Here is a 21,926-nt window from a genome sequence, read left to right on the forward strand (position 1 = left end):
ACTGATCTGCATCTGGTGTCACTTTTCACATTATGAGTACTGGTAACTGGTGCAAGTAAGATTTCAATATGCTTGTTGTTATTTTTGGATTTGTTGGTGTGACTGCAGGTGCAGCTGTACTTTATGATCTTGGAGCGCTTGGGAAAGTGTGTTGAAGCTCTGGAAGTCATCAGAGGTCCACTTGGGGGTAGATGGATTTATGTTCTAATCTATATGTTCTGAAGCCAGTTTATTTTGACAGTGTGATGTTTTTTTTTGTCCCTGGTGTGTCATTAGTGAGTGCATGTGTCTGATTATTCCCGGGCATTTAAACATGGTGTCTGATTTCTGCTCTTCATACTGTACTCATGTCTTTTGGTAGAGAAGCTGACCAGTGAACTGCAGAGCAGAGAAAACAAGTGTATGATGCTGTACCAGCGACTACAGCGCTGGCCAGAGTGTAATTCTTTGGCCCACAAGCTGCTTCTTAAAAAGTGAGACTGTGCTTGCATGTTTTATGAAGGCAACACTGAGAACAAGTTCTATAGTTAACCAGTAAATGATTACCGTGTTTGTCCGTTTTATTCAGTCCAAACTTATGTGTGCATTTCCAGTCCTGATGATTGGCAGTTCTACCCTTCGTACTTTGACTCGCTCTTCCACCTGATGGATCAGTCATGGAACCCACCAGAGCAAGGCGAACAGTGAGTACAGAAATTAAATTTAGAGAGAATAAAAGTGTTTAAATGCATTCCGTCAAAGTTGTCATTGAATTGCTCTGAATTACTTTCAGTTGTACAGATTTGAGTTGTGACCCCAGTGCAGGGTCATGCATGCAGGATCAGTCGGACTGCAGAGGAGCCTGTGAGGGAGCAGGCAGGTAAACCACAGAACAGGATCAGAGTTGACACTTGAAGAGGAATAATATCAGGTGTTCATAGAATAGAAGATACAGTCAAGGTTGTTGGCAGGAGATCAGGCACTGAGGATATAAATTATACTCAACAAAAATATAAACGCAACACTTTTGGTTTTGCTCCCATTTTGTATGAGATTAACTCAACGATCTAAAACTTTTTCCACATACACAATATCACCATTTCCCTCAAATATTGTTCACAAACCAGTCTAAATCTGTGATCGTGAGCACTTCTCCTTTGCTGAGATAATCCATCCCACCTCACAGGTGTGCCATATCAAGATGCTGATTAGACACCATGATTAGTGCACAGGTGTGCCTTAGACTGTCCACAATAAAAGGCCACTCTGAAAGGTGCAGTTTTGTTTTATTGGGGGGGGATACCAGTCAGTATCTGGTGTGACCACCATTTGCCTCATGCAGTGCAACACATCTCCTTCGCATCATCCGTGAAGAGAACACCTCTCCAACGTGCCAAACGGCAGCGAATGTGAGCATTTGCCCACTCAAATCGGTTACGACGACGAACTGGAGTCAGGTCGAGACCCCGATGAGGACGACGAGCATGCAGATGAGCTTCCCTGAGACAGTTTCTGACAGTTTGTGCAGAAATTCTTTGGTTATGCAAACCGATTGTTTCAGCAGCTGTCCGAGTGGCTGGTCTCAGATGATCTTGAAGGTGAACATGCTGGATGTGGAGGTCCTGGGCTGGTGTGGTTACACGTAGTCTGCGGTTGTGAGGCTGGTTGGATGTACTGCCAGATTCTCTGAAACGCCTTTGGAGATGGCTTATGGTAGAGAAATGAACATTCAATACACGAGCAACAGTTCTGGTTGACATTCCTGCTGTCAGCATGCCAATTGCACGCTCCCTCAAATCTTGCAACATCTGTGGCATTGTGCTGTGTGATAAAACTGCACCTTCCAGAGTGGCCTTTTATTGTGGGCAGTCTAAGGCACACCTGTGCACTAATCATGGTGTCTAATCAGCATCTTGATATGGCACACCTGTGAGGTGGGATGGATTATCTCAGCAAAGGAGAAGTGCTCACTATCACAGATTTAGACTGGTTTGTGAACAATATGTGAGGGAAATGGTGATATTGTGTATGTGGAAAAAGTTCTAGATCTTTGAGTTCATCTCATACAAAATGGGAGCAAAACCAAAAGTGTTGCGTTTATATTTTTGTTGAGTGTAATTGCAAACCTGAAGGGAAGCAACTGATCTTCCAGCACTGGGGGAAATGGACTGGGAGGTAATTTGCTAGGAGGTAATTTGCTAATTGGAGGTATGTGCACACAAAATGGGTAAATCAACACAGCTGTGGGGCAAATAGGAAGAAAGCAAATAAAATGAGACAAGAGAAAAGACAGTGGCTGTGTCCCAGAGTCTGCACCCTACCCAAGAAGGTCTCCAGGCTTCAGGTCTTCAGAGACAGTGGACACCAGATCACACCTCTCTGGAATGAGATGATCTAGCCCACAGAGCATTTTGCTATTGCGTCATTAGATGTTCTTGCACCTAGTGCTCATTTATGGTCATGCACATATTTCTGAAAATCCCTCCAGTCATCACTTACTGATCTCAGTCTGTATGTGAACTCACTTTTTACTTGAAAGTTTAAGTCTAGACACCCTGGTAAAGCATGTCCACACACAGAAGACTGGGCCGCCAGCTAGTAACGGTCATTCATGTGCTGCAGAACAGCAGACTTACTGTCCCACAAACATCACTCAGACCATGTTAAGAATCACAGCGTCATACTTTTTTTTTTTTTTTTTGGATGCTTTGGCTAGGTGTGGGTATCTTTAAGAGTTTTATGGTACTCCTGATGGTACTTCTTATCAATCTGGTACTGTAACAGTATTCATCAGTACATTTCTGAAAGTTAAGAGCAGTCTGCATGGAGGGGTGATCTCTTCAACACAACAAAAAGCCACCAGCTTCTTTTCCACGGCTGAAAATGGTACCGTTAATGTCTGAGCCTATTAGACAGCGTGTGTGTGTGTGTGTGTGTGTGTGAGAGAGAGAGAGAACGAACTGCTCCCTGTGCAGGCTGGGAGAGAGGGGAACGCTCTTCTGCGCAGTAAAAATGCTTCCATTTATTTTCTGCAGTCATAGAAATCAGTCCTGTTGAACTCTGGTTTTTAATCATTTATCCTCCGGGCCTGTTTATTACCTGGTTTCAGCCCCCATCCTTAATCAGCACTGATTCTGCTGTGAAATGAGTTATTGAGGAGTTCTAACACTATAAATAATGAGACAGTGTTTGATTAAAAAAATAATAGTGTGCAGTTGCTCACGTGGAGGTGAAGTGAAGTCCTCTGTCTAATGTTCCACTTTCTCATTATTTTTTTTTATTAGTTAAAATGTGTGGCATGTGTCAGATTTTGACATCTGACACCTTCAATTGAAAGCTCTGACTGCACTGATGTGGACTGCAGCTTGAGCTATTAATGTTGTGCCGCACTCAGGTGATGCCGGTTAGATAAGATAACAATTAGACCATTAGCACACTGCCAAATCAGCACAGAAGTAACATTTGCTCTGTAACCCTTCAGTGCCCCCCCCCCCCCCCCCCCCCCCCCCAAAAAAAAAAAAAGCTGCATGCATTCAATTCTCATTTAGAGCAATAGAGGAAAAGATGATGGTGCTCAATGGGAGACGACAAATGCTGTGTGGATACGGGGCATATGGAGTTACAGCAAGTGAAATCGTATGAGGAACCAAAATTGACAGTAGTTTAATCATGATTCCAGTTCAGGATCGTTTCATTGTCCAGCCCTAATCCAGACTGTTTTTGCTTGTGGTCAGCTGATGTTGGAGCAAGTTGCCAAATACGGTCATAGTTAGGGATGAGTATTGAGAACCGGTTCCTTTCAGGTATTGTTAAGAAATGATTCCATCCACCGATGTCAATAGCCTTTTTGCTTAACGATTCTGTTATCGGTCCTTCAGAGTGGCCATTGTTTTTGGGGGTGTTTGTCAGGAAAATGATCATTTCTCTGTGTTGATTACGGACCCTGTAGCGGGTCCGTAATCAACTTTTCTGCAGTGCGGCTTTGCCTTGAACCTTGAACCAATCGAAGCAGTGGTTTGCAGATTGAAGCAGTGCTTCGATCTATTACTTCGCTTATGCATTTTTTTCTTTCGCTGTATCTTAATTTTCCCCCACTAAAACCCTAAAGAGCATGCATCTGTGAGTATTATTTACCTTTTTTATGTTAAACCGACCTGTTATGGTCTTCTGAAACAGTTGATAGATGTATTTTATAACTTAAAAATGGCAGCGATGCTAATGCGTTAGCTTGTCTATGGCATTTTCAAGGTTAAAATTAGCATTAAGCAGTTGCAGCTGTCATCACGTTTGGGTGCATTTTTCTGTATAATTAGGGTTTGTTGTAAAAGAGTCAAATGTATTACAAATTGTAATATTTGTTTATATATTAATAATCTAATGATTAATTATTATATACAATTTTAGAGAAAGAGACAAAAAGAGCCTGAATAGAAACACAACAGAAAATACAATATAGGGATGTCCCGATCAGGTTTTTTTGGCCCCGATCCGATTCCGAGTCATCTGATTTTGAGTATCTGCCGATACTGAGTCCCGATCCGATAATTTAAAAAAACTGAATGAACAATGAACAAATGCTAAATATATAATTTAATTTTAATCACCTTATTTTATTATTTATCACTTAAACAGTGCACTTCTCCTTGAGGTAGCTTGAACAGTCAAGTAATAATAATCTACCAGACTTAAAAAAATGTACAAATTTCCATGTTATTTTGTCTAAAAATAAATGTCAAAGGTTCCTTATGTTAAACAAGAAATTACCTAATCTGAAATAACAGGTGGTTTTAATTTATAGATGAAATGTTTCTAAAGAACCATTTATTGATTTAGCTGTTTTAATTACAAGTGTTCTAAACGTTTTAAACAGTAATCAGAGATTTTGAGGTAACAAACAACAAAAAAACATTTCCAAGGATTTTTCTTCAGACACGTGGTTTCTGCACTGATCTGTGGTTCAAATCCCCGCCTGACTGGAAAATCACTAAGGGCCCTTGGGCAAGGTCTTTAATCCCCTATTGCTCCCGGTGTGTAGTGAGCGCCTTGTATGGCCGCACCCTGACATCACGGTGAATGTGAGGCATAATTGTAAAGCGCTTTGAGCATCTGATGCAGATGGAAAAGCGCTTTATAAATGCAGTCCATTTACCATTTGTACAGATCAGTGGTTTCTGCCACTAGTCTTCCGTGTTTTGGCCCGACGCGTCGTTCCTATTGGACAGCGCGAAGCTACGTCACAGCTCAGAGCGTCGAAAGTTTAAAAGTCAACTTGAAAAGTAAAAGGAAAAAAAAAAACAACTTACATTTGCGTCCTGACAGTCCTCAGTGTCCCTCTGATGCTTTATCAGTGTTCAACAAGTTCAGAGCAGCGCAGTGAACATGAATGAAGATGGAAGCTCTTTAAGACGCGCTCCTAAATGTGATAAGTGTGCACGTTGCTCGTGCACACCATCTCTCGTTCCGTTTTGCAGACAAACGATCACAGGACAATTTGGTTTTTTCTTTTTGTTAATCAGATGACAGATTGTCGTCCTGAGGACTTGGTCAGCACCGGGTCCTGCTGCGCACGGAGGGATGACTGAGCAAGAGTTTCGGTGGGAAAGTGTCCATCATCCTCTTGTCGTTCCATCGAGGCGTCAGGCTGAGCGCGTAAACACACAAACAGCAGTTCTGCTAAAGAAACTTTGCACGTGTAACTCCCCCACCTCTGTCCGGTTGAACTTATGTTTTTTCTTTTGTTCAATTAAAAAAAAAAAAAAAAGATTGGGTTGAACTTTGACCGTGTCAGCCTGCCGACAAGTGGCAATGCGCGCTCCCGTCAGAAGCATCACGTCAAAAGCCGAGCTAAAACGACGCTTCTGACACGTCTAAAAAGCAACGCGTCTCACGCCTCTGATGCTTCCGACGCGTGAGAGGCCCATTAATTTGCAATAATGAGCCTGAAATAGCGCTGATCAAAATAATGAGGATAAAATCTATATCGGAATCCTGATCGGGATGCAACGTCCGATTTTGATCAAGTCTGAAACCACGTGATCGGATTGGGACATCCCTAATATCAAACCAACAAACAATGAACATACATAAATAAATAAATACATACATACATACATACAGAAATAAGTGTTTCCTGTGAACACCTAGTGACTCTCACACCTCCATTTCATCCCTGTCTTATTTAAGTTTAATGACAGTTTGTTTCAGTCAAACCATATTTTCAGTTTGTTAATTTCTTCAGTGATTTCCTCCAGAACTATCTGCCAAACTAGAAAACTGCTGCATCCTAGTAAGAGCAGAATACTACTGGAATGAATTTGAATAAGGAAAGTTGTATTTTTTTTTCTCACATAAATGGATACTCCAGTTTATTGTCTGGAATAGTCCCAGATTGCATTTCAGAGCTTCTAGAATTCAAACATTTTCGTGCAGGTGGTGTTGAGGGTAATTTTGGGTTTCAGCTTTTTTTTTGTTTTTCACTACTTTCATCCCTGAATATGTGAAATCGTGAGTCACTTCTGTGTGGATTAACGTCACTAACTGGGACTCCTGTCTTGTTGCGATAAAGAAATGAGAATCGTCCAACGTTCTGTTCACACAGCTCCAAACGCTGCGCGGCTCTCTGCCGAGTCAAGTTAGAACGATAGAATCCACTCGGAATTAATAACTTCAAAGCAAAACACCGTTTTGTTTATTTTTATTTAGGTCCAGAGATCAAGGATACAGTGACTAATTTCATATTTATTTACTTTAAGACTCAATGAAATACATAGAAATCCTGTAAAGCCTACTTTTAGTACAAAATTCACAAGAGGTATCGATAAGGGAATTGATAAGCAGAATCTATAATGGCATCGATATCGATAAAATCTTATCAGTACCCATCCCTAGTCATAGTAGGGCATTTCTCTCTACTTTCAAGAAGCTTTTGAAAGCCCAGGTTTTCAGAGAGTAACTCAATGCACATCTTTGTGATCTCTACCCATCATTGTCTTCTCAAATTTCAATCTGTGGTATCACCTTATAGTTTGCACTTGTTTGTTTTAGTATGTGTATGTACAGATGGTATTTATTATACTGGAGTCTCCTTTAAAGTGTAAAGATGGTGTTTGTTGTTACACTGAAGCCCCAGTTTGAACTGTAGCTGGATTGTGATTCCTCATTTTGGATAAAAGCATTGACTGACTGAATGTAATTTAATACTGTTTGGGATCATTGCATGTTAAAAGCTATAGTGATGTTTTTGTAAAAAAAAAAAACTGTTAACCGGAGACATTCATACGGTTTCTTTTTGAGAATGTGCAGATAATATATTTAAAAGATTTGCTGTATTTCATTTAACCTTAACATGATCACATCATACTGCCATTAAAGTGTCACATGGAGTTTGTTTGCGTGTGACACAGAGACTTAGAGATTGTCTGAGAATTTATGGATGATACTTTCTGTGTACCTGCAGCTGTTCCGAGGGCTCAGTACATCACACTGTGGCTGAGGTAGTGAAGTTTGTGGAAGACAGAATCAGAGGGGAAGACGGCAAAGAATCTCATTTACTCCGAGGCCCCTATTTAGCTCGTCTTGAATTAATGCACAGACTGAGAGAAAGGGGTTGTCCTGAAGAAAGCCTGCTGGGTAAATACATGCAGGCCAGCTGAACACATTTCCTCTTCTGCCAAATGCTTTGGTCTTGTCATGTGACCGCCTTTTGTTTTGGCTTCGAACAGGTGAGCCTTTGGAACTGATGGTGCAGTTCTTTGGGAAGTTTGGAGATAAACCTTGCTGTATCACTGACTTAAAACTATATCTGCATCTACTTTCTCCAGAACAGCATGTTCAGGTAAGTTTGTTCATAAATACAGCGGTGGTTTTGTTGTTTACATACAATGTTTTAGCCAAAGAGTTGGGGTTTGACATACATTTTTCTTTAACTTTTAGTTTATTAACCTTCTGAGTGAAGCAGTTCCATTGGGTGAACAAGAGGAGGAAGGATTTTGTTTTCCAGAAGACACAAAATCACTACAGAGGCACCTGTGTTTGTGTCAGTTAACTCGTGCACTTGGACTACATCATTGTCTTGACACAGAAGGAAAACTACAACTTATAACAGAGCTCAAAGCTCACTATCATCATGGTCTGAAGTTTGGTAAGAAGAAAACTCAACCAACTCAACACTTCGAGTCGGTACTGAATGAAAAAGACTTGTGCCTCAGCAGAAGTTGACTGAGAGCCTCACGAATAGTGTTTCCTCTGAAAACATGTCACCTGACTTAAACTAAGAAGACATATTATCATAAGTAGGGATAGTTTAGGAGAGAAGAAACTTCAAATTGCAAAAAACATATATAGTCCCTGAGTTCCAAAGAATGTTTTGACACCAATTTGGCTTCTCTAAATCAGAAAAACAGAGAATAGTTCACGCATAATTGTGTGGTTGATTGTAGTAGACGCAGCTGAAGTCATGGAACACTAAGATGAAGTTTTTGGGATATGCAACATACAGTTCGCAGGTTTGTAGCCATTATAATCAAATTATAGTGCCCCCTTGTGGTTTAGTCTTAAAGTTATTCTTGTAGTCTTTCATTAAACCATAACCCAGCAAGACTGGACAATGGAAATAACAGTGCTGTTTATTTTTGTAATAAGGGTTTACATATGGAGAGCATAGACCCACTGCCTCTGCATGGTCTCATTCTTTCCTGTAGCTCAGAATGTAGAATATTTACAGAAACATGGTTCCATATTACTACTTGTCTGATTATTGAGGGCAAGTACAAAGCTCTTCAGATAACCAGGTTACACTGTTATGTTGAAATTAGACTACCACAAATTGATTTCAGTTGGTAAAATTCTTTGTTTTTTCCCCCTCTACAGTGTTAATGTGGAGTTGGTCTGTCAGGACTACACCACTGTACTAATCATGTTTACGTCTCTCAACAATGTGATTTGTGTTCAGCTCTCTTTGGGATGCTCCTTCAGTGGACCATCGTGAAAAACATGCATTATGAAGTTCCATAGTGACAAAACCACTGGAGTATGCACTGATAAGATATGTTGGGAAAGGGAATCAGCCCTGAATGTTTCATATCGGTGAACAATGTTCAGTGACAGAGTGTTTCTTTTGTTTGTTTATTTATTAGGATCCCCATTAGCTGCAGCAAGCTGCAGCTACTCTTCCTGGGGCCCTTCCAGTCACATTCATCTCACATCTGGTCAATCAATACAGTGGTCCCTCATTTATCGCGGGAGTTACGTTCTAAAATAGCCCGCAATAAGCGAAATCCATGAAGTAGTCAGCGTTATTTTTTACAATTATTATAGACGTTTTAAGGCTGTAAAAGCCCTCACTACACACTTTATACACTATTCTCAAACAGGCATTAACATTTTCTCACTTTTCTCTCGTGTGTAAACACTCTCAAAGTTCAAACCTTAGTAGAAAAATAAGACCAACCTGTTTTCAGGCCCAAACATTTTTTTGAGAAATAAAAATATAATGTTTTCCTACAAATAATTATGATGGTTTTTAGAACTAACAAATTTATTTTTAACGAACAACCTACGAGGTTGGACACATAAGAAATTATTAATAGTGACTGACCAGTATTTCACAGTTCCTCTGATCGCGCCTCTTCGTCCTGGCGCCGCTCTTTTTCCACTGAGTGACACTTCGGTGCACGTGTCTTTTTCCGAGTGAAGAACACAGTTATGGGTAGTTGTTGGCGCTCTTTTTTCTTCTGGGTGAGAAGATTCTTATAACAGACACACGCAAAACACAATGCGCGTTACTCTCCCTTCACAGTGCGTGACCGGCCTGCTTGATGAGGACGCAGATCACAATGCGCTGTAAAAAAAAACAACAAACAACAAAGCATGCAAAATTGGACAAAAAAATCTGCGAAACTGCGAGGCCGTGAAAGGTGAACGCGTTATAGCGAGGGACCACTGTATTCAAATCAAATCAATTATTATTTATATAGCGCCAAATCACAACAACAGTTGCCCCAAGGCGCTTTATATTGTAAGGCAAAAAGCCATACAATAATCACAGAAAAACCCCAACGGTCAAAACAACCCCCTATGAGCAAGCACTTGGTGACAGTGGGAAGGAAAAACTCTCTTTTAACAGGAAGAAACCTCCAGCAGAACCAGGTTCAGGGAGGGGCAGTCTTCTGCTGGGACTGGTTGGGGCTGAGGGAGAGAACCAGGAAAAAGACATGCTGTGGAGGGGAGCAGAGATCAATCACTAATGATTAAATGCAGAGTGGTGCATACAGAGCAAAAAGAGAAAGAAACACTCAGTGCATCATGGGAACCCCCCAGCAGTCTAAGTCTATAGCAGCATAACTAAGGGATGGTTCAGGGTCACCTGATCCAGCCCTAACTATAAGCTTTAGCAAAAAGGAAAGTTTTAAGCCTAATCTTAAAGTAGAGAGGGTGTCTGTCTCCCTGATCTGAATTGGGAGCTGGTTCCACAGGAGAGGAAAAAAAATTCACAAAAAACTTGTCTGAAAAAGAAGAAGAAGAAAAAAAAAAAAAACATTGCTCACTATGTCAGTAAATACTGCTACAGAAGTTCCCTAAACTAACATTCATTTGCAATAAGTTTAATACATTCTAGCAATGAAAATCCATTCCTTAATACCACTAAATAAGACGGTGTTTTTTATGGCATTAGTCCAGGACACAGGTAATATAAAATTTCCCACCACAGCTTGTCTGGTTATGTATCTGTGATTTTCTGAACTGAAGGAGAAATTCCTGAACAAAATACGAGGTACCTTAGTGACAATAATCTTTCTAGTAAAAATAATCAGTGAATATAATAGTCTATCTTTAACTAACAGCCAGTTTAAACTTTTATACATTGTAATAATATTGGTACTATAACTACAGTTAAGTGCTATATGAGCAGCCCTATTTTGAATAATCTGTAATGTATTAATCATTTCACCAGAAGCATTTAACCAAACTGCTGGGTAATAATCTGGACAGTAATCCAGGTATACTAGTAATAATGATTTGATAGTGTAATTCAATGGTGAGATGAAGCCTCATTTAAATGTTGAGTCTGTGACACTTCAGCAGGCCAATTACTTCCCCACAGCAAGTGCCATCATATAGTTGGCAGATAATGTACGTATGTTGCTGTCAATCATTAGACAAAAGAAATAAGTCCTGTCTAGGAACAAATGGAACAAATGTCTGCAACCCCCTGTGGGTGGGACACCGTTTACAGCTGTGAGGACTGGGACAGTGTAGTGCAATGTTTTGAATGTTTTTTGTTAAGATTAGTATGAAAAGTTGAGCAATAATATTAACACTGAATAAGTGAGAGTCTGAGTTTGCCGTCATTTAAACGGTGTGAAAATAAACTTTGTGTGAAGCTGGTCTGATCACACAAATACATTTTAATATCTGTAGATGAGCTTAATCACATTTCAAGACATCATTTATGAAAGCAGTTCTAACTACAGATGATTCTTCTGAAAAGTGACTGTCTCCAACTTTCTTCTGATTTGTTGTTCGGTCAACAGGGACAAATGCTCTGAAGACGGAGTTGCAGTTTTCAGATATGTATTGTCTCATGGCAGGTCATGTGTACATTGATCTGTGGGTGGAGACGGGTGAGTCTGCCTTCTCAAACCTCTCTGCTTTGTTCTTACCTTGTGTACCAGTTTATTGTTTTGTTTTCTAGGGGATGAAAATATGCTCTGGCAGTGTTTGGGTCTTCTCCAGGAGGGTCTGTTTCACAGTCCCTCTAATGCTCAATTCAAGCTGCTGCTGCTGATCCTCTACTGTCGCTTGGGAGCTTTTGAGCCAGTCGTGGATCTTTATTCCAGCCTGGATGCTAAGCATGTACAACATGACACCATAGGGTCAGTACACATATACAGCATTCAGCAAGTGTGTCTGACCAGCGTTTAATGTGACTCAGATGTTCTGGTCAACATCAGGCCAAATCACCTGTTTTTCCATCCGCTCCCCATTAATCACCATCTGCTTCACTTTTAGTTTAGTGCAGCTGCTCATATTTCTGTTTTAGTTTATTTTTCACTCATATTTACCCAACTCATTTGATGTTCTGTCACTGTTGCATCTTGCATCTAAAATGGACGGTGCTAATCTGCACTGTATTGATGGTGTATCATTTTTGTAGAACTCTGAGGCTTTAATTGCCCCTCAGGAATTTATTTTCTTGAATCTTGGATATATTAAACGTGATTCAGGCAAATTTAGTGTGCAGTCCATCTTGCTCTGTTTCATAAGGGCAGTGTCGACAGAAGTAACAGCCACAGCGCTTAGTACTTGGTATTAGTTCTTCAGCAATGATCTGGTGAACAAAAGTATATTTATGCTCTGGTTCACTTCCAATATGCGCTAAATCAGTTTCTGAATGATGCTGTTATTGGCAAGTCAGGTCGCGCTTTTTTTTTTCTTTCTTTTTTCATCTTGTATGCATTTTCCCCCTGCTATCAGGGACTGTACAGGCCTGTAGCCAGAAGGGCGTGAAGTTGAAAGACCCACTTGAGTAAAAGCCTATTTTTGAAGATGCATGTAAAATACATTTTTGCATATCATGTAGTAGTTGTAAAAGTAAGTCCTTATAGTCCCTGATTGTCGGGTTTTCCAGGCATGTAGCAGAGGAGAGTCAGCAACTCCCTCTGGACGAGATGCCAGTCCATCACAGGTTACTTCCCAGCCAAGGCCGGTACCCATTTTATAGCTTGGTGGACTAACACTAAGCAGCTTGTGATTTGTTCAAGGACCCAGACAGGTAGCAGGATTTGAACCCAGGACTACATATTGGCAGGTCAGCGGACCTCTATAATAATAATAATGATGATGATGATGATGAATGTATTTTTATCAACTAAATTAGTTAGCACAGCTAATAGGGTTAGCAGCTAAATTCATCATCATTGTTCGATCAGTATTAAAGGATCATTAACTAAGCATGAGGTCTGTAAGGGGAAATATCAATGACATGTCAGTACGGACCGAGCGTAGCAAGGTCGGTGTGAAAAACACATAGGTCTGATATCCCCCGTACAGACCGAGCAAGCGAAGTTAATAATTAGTTTATTATATGACTGTTATATACATATAAACATGCAAATTTACAGCATTGCTTGAATATGCTGCTGACGGTGTTGAGCTCGTTCGTTTTCTTCACCTCCATGAAGAACTTGCTAACAGATGGTCCAGTTGTTAGCTGGTAAGCTTTCAGTCTGTGTTGTTTTTCGATGCTGTTGAGATATTTATGGAGTGCGTTCATGTCTGACTTGCTTTTTCTAATCGCGTTTTTAGCTTCCTGGTTTGTAAAGAAAATACGCATTGCAGGCTGATTGCCATGGTAACTGGTCCGGATATGGGAAAATATCCGACCGATAATCAGCCAATCAGAGTGCACGTAGCATGGTAGCCATGTGATAATACTATAATAATACCAATTATTATAACAGTGAACAAGCTCGAAGTGGACAGGCAAAATGAAGACCAACAAGATGAAAACACAGGCCCCAACAGCCATACAATAAACTATTAACCTCGCTTGCTCGGTCTGTACGGGAAAATATCAGACCTAATTTTGTTGTGGTTGTCATTTCACTGAGCAAGTGTATTTTCTCAGAAAATACAAGTGTTTGATTGGAACTCAGATCGGTCAGATACTCTATATTAAATGACTTGTATCGGGAGCAAAAACAAAACTTGATCAGGACACCCCTAAACGTGACAAAGAGGAGATGTGATCATAAACCTGTTCTCTGTTCATTTCAGATATCTCCTCACACGTTATGCTGAGTCCTTGGGTCAGTTCGCTGCAGCCTCCCAGGCCTGTAACTTTTCCCTCAGGTTTTTTCACTCCAATCAGAAAGATGTAAGTTAATGTGATTACTGATTCCACTCCTTAAAAGCCACACTTGCCTACTTTTAATCTTAATCATTTTGTGTTTCTGCATTTTTCTCTTTCTCTTCAAAATCCCCCCATTTTGTACACGCTTATAACCTTTTTGTTTTTTTTCTGCCAGACCTCAGAGTATATTATTCAAGCATATAAGTATGGAGCATTTGAGAAAATCCCAGAATTCATTGCTCTCAGGAACCGGCTGAACCAATCGCTGCACTTTGCCCAGGTCCGAACTGAGAGGATGCTTCTGGACCTGTTTCTTGAGGCTGATATGTGAGAATGTACTCAAACAAGCACTAACTCTTCTTTCCTTGTACCGTGAAGTAGCTGGCTGCTGACTTGTAACTTGTCTGTTATAGTGTGTTGAGTCTGGAGGAAAGTGTGAAGGCCATGAATGTGTCTGCAGAGGTGGACGACATCCCCTGGGATAGTTTGAGGGACAACAGAGACCTCACAGTCTTTACCAGTTGGGACCCAAAGGATCGGTGGGAAATTTTTAGACATCATTTAGAATGCAACCTGAGTAAACACAACATACAGTTTATAAGTGAGTTTTATGTTTTCAAGAAAACCCACTGTCAAAACGCCTGTTAAATAATTTTCATCTAGAGGTAAATCACTTTACAACCATTTTCAGATATAGACATAATTTTACTTAATTTAAATATTGCTAAACCAAATCAGGACCTTCAGCGTGCAATGGGGTGGTTTGCAGCCGAGTGTGAAGCGTCCGGGATGAAAATCAGCACCTCAAAATCCGAGGCCATGGTTCTCGACCTGAAAAAGGTGCTTTGCCCTCTTCAGGTCGGTGGAGTGTCCTTGCCTCAAGTGGAGGAGTTTAAGTATCTCGGGGTCTTGTTCATGAGTGAGAGACGGATGGAGCATGAGATTGACAGATGGGTCGGTGCAGCGTCTGCAGTGATGCGGTCGCTGTATCGGACCGTCGTGGTGAAGAGAGAGCTGAGTAGGGGGGCAAAGTTCTCGATTTACCGATCGATCTACGTTCCGATCCTCACCTATGGTCATGAGATTTGGCTCATGACCGAAAGAACAAGATCGCGAGTACAAGCGGCCGAGATGAGTTTCCTCCGCAGGGTGGCTGGGCGCTCCCTTAGAGATAGGGTGAGGAGCTCGGTCACTTGGGAGGAGCTCGGAGTCGAGCCGCTGCTCCTCCACATCGAAAGGAGCCAGCTGAGGTGGCTCGGGCATCTGTTTCGGATGCCCCCCTGGATGCCTCGTTGCAGAGGTGTTCTAAGCACGTCCCATCGGGAGGAGGCCCTGGGGAAGACCTAGGACACACTGGAGGGACTACATCTTGCAGCTGGCTTGAGAATGCCTCAGGGTTCCCCCGGAGGAGGTGGGGGAGGTGTGTGTGGATTGGGAGGTCTGGGTGGCTTTGCTTGAGCTGCTGCCCCCTCAACCCGACCTCAGATGAAGCGGAAGAAGATGGATGGATGGATTGATGGATATTGCTAAACCGTTTTTCTGTTTTCTGAGCTGGTCGGGCTTTTTTGCGCTGTATAAATGCAGTCCATTTCTGATCATTTGTTTGATGCTGCACTCACGTGTTCGTGGTAAGCAGCAGGTGGTAAACCAGATGTTTCATTGACTTCAATTAAAGCATGACAGAAACTTTTGCCGCCTCTGGCTGCGAGTGCGAACCCTGTTCAACGTGACAAAACATTCTAAAGTTGTCAGCTTTTACCTCCAGCCATAGCATCAACAAACTGGAAGTTTTATTTTCAATGAAGAGAAATAACAGACAGTGAGAAATGGATTAAGTGCAGGCAGTCACCTGGTTTTAATCAGGTAGACATTAATAATTTGCATGATATTACTGAGAAGAATTAATCTCTAACATCACAAATACTAAACTTTTTAAGATGACATCAGAGCACAGGCTTCCTGTTTTATGTCCTCCAATCTGAAATGAGACTGTCTGGGTTAACTTCTCTGAACGCCTTCCACTCTGTTTTAAGAAATCACAAAAGGAGTTATTTTGCACAATGCCCGTGTCTTTAAATTCTTATGCCCCCCCCATCCACACACACACACACACACACGTTACAACTCACAATGACCAAGATAATTGTATTTTATGTTATTAATGGTCTCTTGGTGATGTTAGCCTGTCTATTATGACTTGTGCTGCTGCATTTCTTGGCCAGGTCACACCCTTGCAAAAGAGGTCTCACAAAAGGTTATTATTTTGGAAGGTCACCCTTGCAAAAGGTTGTTATTATTGTCATTATAAATGTTGTGCAAAAGCTCAAACCTCTTTCACTCACGCATCTTCATCTGCTTATCCGGGATCAGGTTGCGCGGGTAGCACCTCCAGCAGGGGACCCCAAACGTTCTTTCCCCGGGCCACATTTACCACCCCATGACCAGGGTATCTCATGGTGTTCCCAGACCATTGTGGAGCTATAATCTGTCCACCTCATCCTGGGTCTTACTGGGTTGTCCTCCCAGCTGGACGTGCCTGGAACATCTCCTTAGGGAGGCACCCAGGGGACATCCTTACCGGATGCCCGAACCACTTCAGCGGGCTCCTCTCAAATGATCCTGCCTCAGTTTGTTGCCTACTAATCAGGTGGTCAACCCCAGAAAAGATACTCATCTTTCCCCCAAATCATGTACACCTGAACCTTTTGAAATATCTTATCTGATAATCTAATGATATTTTGGGATGGTTATCAGTATCTTTTACTGGTCCTTGGATCATTGCGAAAGGAATGTAGTAGTAATAGTGTAGTACTCGTCCAGTTACTGTGCGAATGCTCCCAGTGTAACAGGCCATATGGAATAAACATCAAAAATAAGACAGTGGATTCTTTATTTGCCATTCCTTTGAGCAACAATGTTCCACAAGTAATCTCATTTCTTCAACACTAAACTTTGTAATTTAGCATGAAAATTTGAGCTTTGCTGAACTTTTGAGCACCACTGTGCATTAATTACCATCTTCCTGGTCCCATCCCAACCTCCCTTTGACATTGGTGTAGTGTGCTACTTTAGGAGACCTTTGAGGCAATGTCACACTGCATAAACAGTTTTATTTAAGTGATGAATTGATTTGATCAGGGCTGGTGGAGGTATATTAGACTTGTATTGCTTCTATGAATAAAATAATTTATTTAAAACCGTCTTTGGTGTTGAATTAACTTGCACTGGTTTTTGTTAATATTTTTGAATATTTAAAAAAGCAATTTTAAAATAAGCACAAAAATGTAAAAGTATTTTTCCCCCCCTCCACAGCACTGTGCTTGTTGAGGACGACTGGTGTCTCAAATTGGTGTCTTTACCTGTGCTTATAACAGACATTTAACAGAAGAGCACCGGCATCAGTCCTTAGAAGAGGAGTCCGTGTGGCTGAGAATACCGTCTCTAACGCTTCGTCTCCTCAACTGTCTGGCTGTGTCTGGGCACACCACCCAAACTCTGAATTATCCCATGAAAACGGCATAGGAGACAAGACTTCAGTCTTCAGTAACCTGCTGTGCCAGCTCCAGCAGACTCTGCAGACAGCAGCCCAGCTAAAGGAAAAGCACATACAGGTACACTTCACACGGGGCACACAGACACTTAGAGAGCAAAGTTGTTCGTCTTAAACCCTCTGGGGCTGACGCCGTCGTATACGACGGCTAAGACCAAGCTTTACTAAACTAAAAATAACTTTTGAATGATATGAGATAGAAACTTACTTTTTTTTTTTTTTTGCTGAAAAGTTAACTCCGTGGACTTTCGAGTCAGCCATCAGCCATCTTTGTACTCCTCATAGAAGCTGTGTGATGACGTGCGCAATGTGAGTGTCCAATCGGAATTGGTTCACTGTCGCATGGTTTTCCAAAATCCAATCGTAGGGCAGATTTACCTCACGTGAAAAGCCAAAGATCGTTTTCAGGAGTGATGTGTTACTAGTTGGCCTGTTTGAATAGCCCCTATGGGTGCTCCAATGAGTACATACTATTAGTACATACTCAGTGTGCCCTGCCCCATTACACACAGCGGTTAGTGAAAGCAGGATAATCAGGAGCAGACGGAGAGCCTCTGATGACAATCTCACGTGCTCAAAGAGTGTGCGACTATCAGGATTGCTCCACTAGTTTGCATGTAAATGTTACTGGATAACTCTCGCTTTCTGGGTGTAAAGCACTGTTTACCATATCAATGGACAACAAACGCATAGACCATTTTGTATATATTGTGTCAAAATGTGCATTTGTGCTTATTGTTTGTAAGTAAAATATTTATTTCTAAAGCACATTTAAACACAGTTTACACTGACCAAAGTGCTGTACATAGTTAAAAATAAATAAGTAAATAGGCAGGAAATATACAAAGAAACAAAACTGATTACAACATCAGCAGCAAGATACAAACACAACAATCACTAACATGACAAAAACATGGCATAACCAGCTAGCGGTTAATTAGTAGGGAATGCTAGTGTAAAAAGGTGTGTCTTGAGCTTGGATTTAAAAACCAGTAATAGATGGGACATCTCTGATATCAGGAGCCAGATGGTTCCACAGTCGGGGACCAGCGACTGCAAAAGCTCTGTCCCCTTTTAACTTGAGGCGAGTTCAGGGGACATGAAGGAGACCTTTACTGGAAGATCTCAGAGTCCTGGGAGCAACAGCAGGATGAATGGCAGTAGCTATGTAGTTAGGGGCCAGGCCACGGAGAGCTTTAAAAACCTTAACAATAATTTAAATTGGATCCTGTACTGGACAGGAAGCCAGTGTAATGTGGCTAGGACAGGTGAGATATGTTCATGTTTTTCCTGTTAGTGAGCAACCTAGCAGCAGCATTTTGCACCATTTGAAGCCGTGACACCAGTGTTTTGAGGGAGACCAAAGTAAAGGGAGTTACAGTAGTCTAGATGTGAAGTTATAAAGGCATGGATAACTTTTTCCAGGTCACTGTAACACAGAACAGATTTGAGTTTTGCAATAATTCTTAATTGATAGAAACTAGTTTTAACAACAGAAGAGATTTGTTTGTCAAAGTTGAGTTGGGTGTCTAGAATTACACCCAGGTTTCTTACATAGGTTTTGACAAATGGAGTGAGGGAGCCAAGGTTTGAACCTTTTTGTTGTACAGACTTTCACACAAGACCTCAAATTACCTTTATAAAGTGTCAAAACAGTTATTATAGTTTGCTGTGTGTTTTTAATAATGTGTGTGAAAAAATATTTTTCCGCTTTATTTTTTCCTTGCCTATTTTTTGATTGTAAACCTTAAAACACAACAAAAACATATATTCTGAAAGCACAGGTTGTCCTGAAAAGAAAGAGGCATAAAACTTGATTGTGGGATGCAGGGAGAGCTGTTAACAGCAATAATAAAACATTATGCCAGGCCAGTGAACTGTCCAAAAAATGCCCTCGGACCCCAGAGGGTTTAAACACAAGTTGATGTTAATGAGGTGCTGGTGTGTTTGCAGTATCCGTTCCTCGGCCCGCCCTCCACTCGCTTGGCCCCTGCTCTGGCCAGTGGAGCTGTCAGTGTCAGGGCTGCAGCCCTCCAGCCTCTGTCCATCTACACGAGTTGGAAACTCTTGGACTTGGTAAGCGGAGAGGGCATGAAATTAAAATCACTGGTGCTCTACATTGATTAGCCTGTTGTTTTTATACGTGCTTGCCTCTTCATCTTTTTGCCTTCATAGACGAGTCGTCAGAACTTCAAAACCAGATCTGTAACAGGTTTTAAATCATTAGTAGTTCAGCCTTCAAGGTGAGGTTAGCTGCTAGATTTCTTAGGCTCTAAGTAAATAACTGTAGAGGGGGTTCTGTATATGTTGTGTTTGAATTTCTTGTCTTTATATCCACAGAAATGCTAAAAAAATGCAAAGGGGATTTATTGGAATTAAAGACGGCAGATTAAAAATGCAATCTTTGTTATTAGAAACCATAGTTTCTTTGTTGAGGTGAGAATTGACATTTCTTCAAAACATACACGGTGTCCAGTCTCTGTTGGTTATGTGGTGGTGCTGTTCTCCTTTCATAACCCTTTAGCTTGTGTTGCTCTGCATAGACGATCTGCATAGTCTTGTGGATGGCTACTTACTGTGCCAAGATCCTGCGACCACTTAAGACAAGTCTAACAGAAGAAGAAAAAGAAGAAAAGGATGCAAGCACAGTTCTGGTGCACTTTTTAGTACTCGTCCACAACCTTTATGCAGAATCATGATATTTTGTTGACTGACTGCCCTAATCTATTCTCTAACAATGGTTTTTCTCTTCCAGCCAGCAGTAATGAGTGCATTCCAGAGATGACGGGCGGCATGCACAACCTGTTTACGGAGGCTTTGGAGCATTTAAAAGCGCAAGAGGCTGGAATAACGGCCCTTAAACTGGCCAGTTTAACCTTGGAAGGAAACACAGATGTAAGTATACATGCAGGTTTTTGTTTATGGTCTTAAAGGCCCACTGACACTTGCACAACTTTGATGCATGCACTTGCACTCCCTGTGTCGTGCAAGAGAATAAACTTGTCTTTATGGGTGAAAACTGAACACAAGAGGGGTGCCGGCGCGTGCAATTGCGCAAAGAGAATTTTGAAATGTTAAAAAAAATTCTTCATGCATAAATGTTTGTTGTGATTTGGCACTATATAAAAAATTGATTGATTGATTGATAAATGTCATGCTACGTGGTGCGATCTGCTCGCCAACATGACATGCAGCTCGTCAAGTGGAGTAAAGAAGTGAACAGAGCAAGTGGAATGCTGTCAGCGGATCGCAATAAGAGCTCAGCTCGTCTGAAGGATTATGAGATGTTAAATCTGTCATAAACATACTTTTACAGCTGCACACAAAAAGGAAAGAACATGCAACTGTTACCAAAACCATGACAATGTAAAACATGATAACTAATTACCTTTTTAGACGGCTCCAAATGCTTTCTCCAGCTCGTTTAGTGCATGCGCACGTGAACAGCTCCAGAAGGAGCACTCCTCTTTGATTCAGGAAATGATTAGAGGTGTCTTCAGCAGCCAACTTGCAGAGAAAATGATTAATCCGCTACAAAATAATTGTTTTATATACGCATCATCCAGCGCTCAGCGCATGGCAGTTGGTGGAACAAAGACGCCGTCCATCTGGGAACACAGTAGGTGGGATTGTCATGACAACAACGTGCGTGCATCAAGTGGTCAGTGCACCTTAACCATGTTATATTTCTATTGTCCGTCTCATGCATTCAAAGAATGAAACCACAAGGACTATTTGCAAAGTCCAGAATTTACATTATGGTGGACAGATATGTGCTTAGACAATCATCTTAATGATGTGAGATATGAGGCGACGGCTACCTTCTTTAATACAGTGATTCCTGGCATTAAATCAAATTTTATTTATATAGCGCCAAATCACAACAAACAGTTGCCCCAAGGCGCTTTATGTTGTAAGGCAAAAGCCATACAGTAATTACAGAAAAACCCCAACGGTCAAAACGATCCCCTATGAGCAAGCACTTGGCGACAGTGGGAAAGAAAAACATCCCTTTTTAACAGGAAGAAACCTCCAGCAGAACCAGGCTCAGGAGGGGGCAGTCTTCTGCTGGGACTGGTTGGGGCTGAGGGGAGAGAATCAGGAAAAGACATGCTGTGGAGGGGAGCAGAGATCAATCACTAATAAATGCAGAGTGGTGCATTTAATTATTAGCTGATTGTGAAACATTAGCTGATGTGTCACTGTAGTGCTATGATAGCAATCTTAAATACTTAAAAACGTCTAAATATTCTGGGCATTTTATGGAGGAGGATATATCTGCTTTGAGCAAAAATAGGAGATGACTACAACAACACGCTACTTATGTGAACTGTTTGTTGTGTTGACACTGCAGTCTGTGCTGCAACATCACAGCTGCAGCCACCTGCAGAGCCGCGTGCTCAGACTGCTGCTGCTGTCGCCATAAGCAGGCCTGCGTGATACGTTTTTGATACTTGATAAATTGATGAAAAACATGAAAATGATACATTATTGACATAAAAATCAGAGGGAGTGTGTCTACTGTCAAAGTGTCTTCAACTGCAA

General features: G+C 41.3%; 1 protein-coding gene across 1 annotated transcript in view; it reads left to right on the plus strand.

The window, feature by feature from the left end:
* Nucleotides 1–21,926, plus strand: part of naa25 (N-alpha-acetyltransferase 25, NatB auxiliary subunit) — a 47,342-nt gene that overhangs the window by 22,715 nt on the left and 2,701 nt on the right. Inside the window, 21 exon segments of the mRNA XM_034192274.1 lie at nt 109–187; nt 362–473; nt 594–683; nt 7,436–7,608; nt 7,701–7,813; nt 7,912–8,119; nt 11,511–11,600; nt 11,672–11,852; nt 13,756–13,855; nt 14,007–14,158; nt 14,245–14,370; nt 17,206–17,312; nt 17,315–17,442; nt 19,335–19,386; nt 19,389–19,457; nt 19,557–19,591; nt 19,593–19,629; nt 19,722–19,761; nt 19,763–19,817; nt 19,925–20,047; nt 20,151–20,276. Coding sequence (XP_034048165.1) covers nt 109–187; nt 362–473; nt 594–683; nt 7,436–7,608; nt 7,701–7,813; nt 7,912–8,119; nt 11,511–11,600; nt 11,672–11,852; nt 13,756–13,855; nt 14,007–14,158; nt 14,245–14,370; nt 17,206–17,312; nt 17,315–17,442; nt 19,335–19,386; nt 19,389–19,457; nt 19,557–19,591; nt 19,593–19,629; nt 19,722–19,761; nt 19,763–19,817; nt 19,925–20,047; nt 20,151–20,276 — 2,196 coding nt within the window.

Source organism: Thalassophryne amazonica, chromosome 17 (genome assembly GCF_902500255.1).
Source record: "Thalassophryne amazonica chromosome 17, fThaAma1.1, whole genome shotgun sequence".
Lineage (NCBI taxonomy): Eukaryota > Metazoa > Chordata > Actinopteri > Batrachoidiformes > Batrachoididae > Thalassophryne > Thalassophryne amazonica.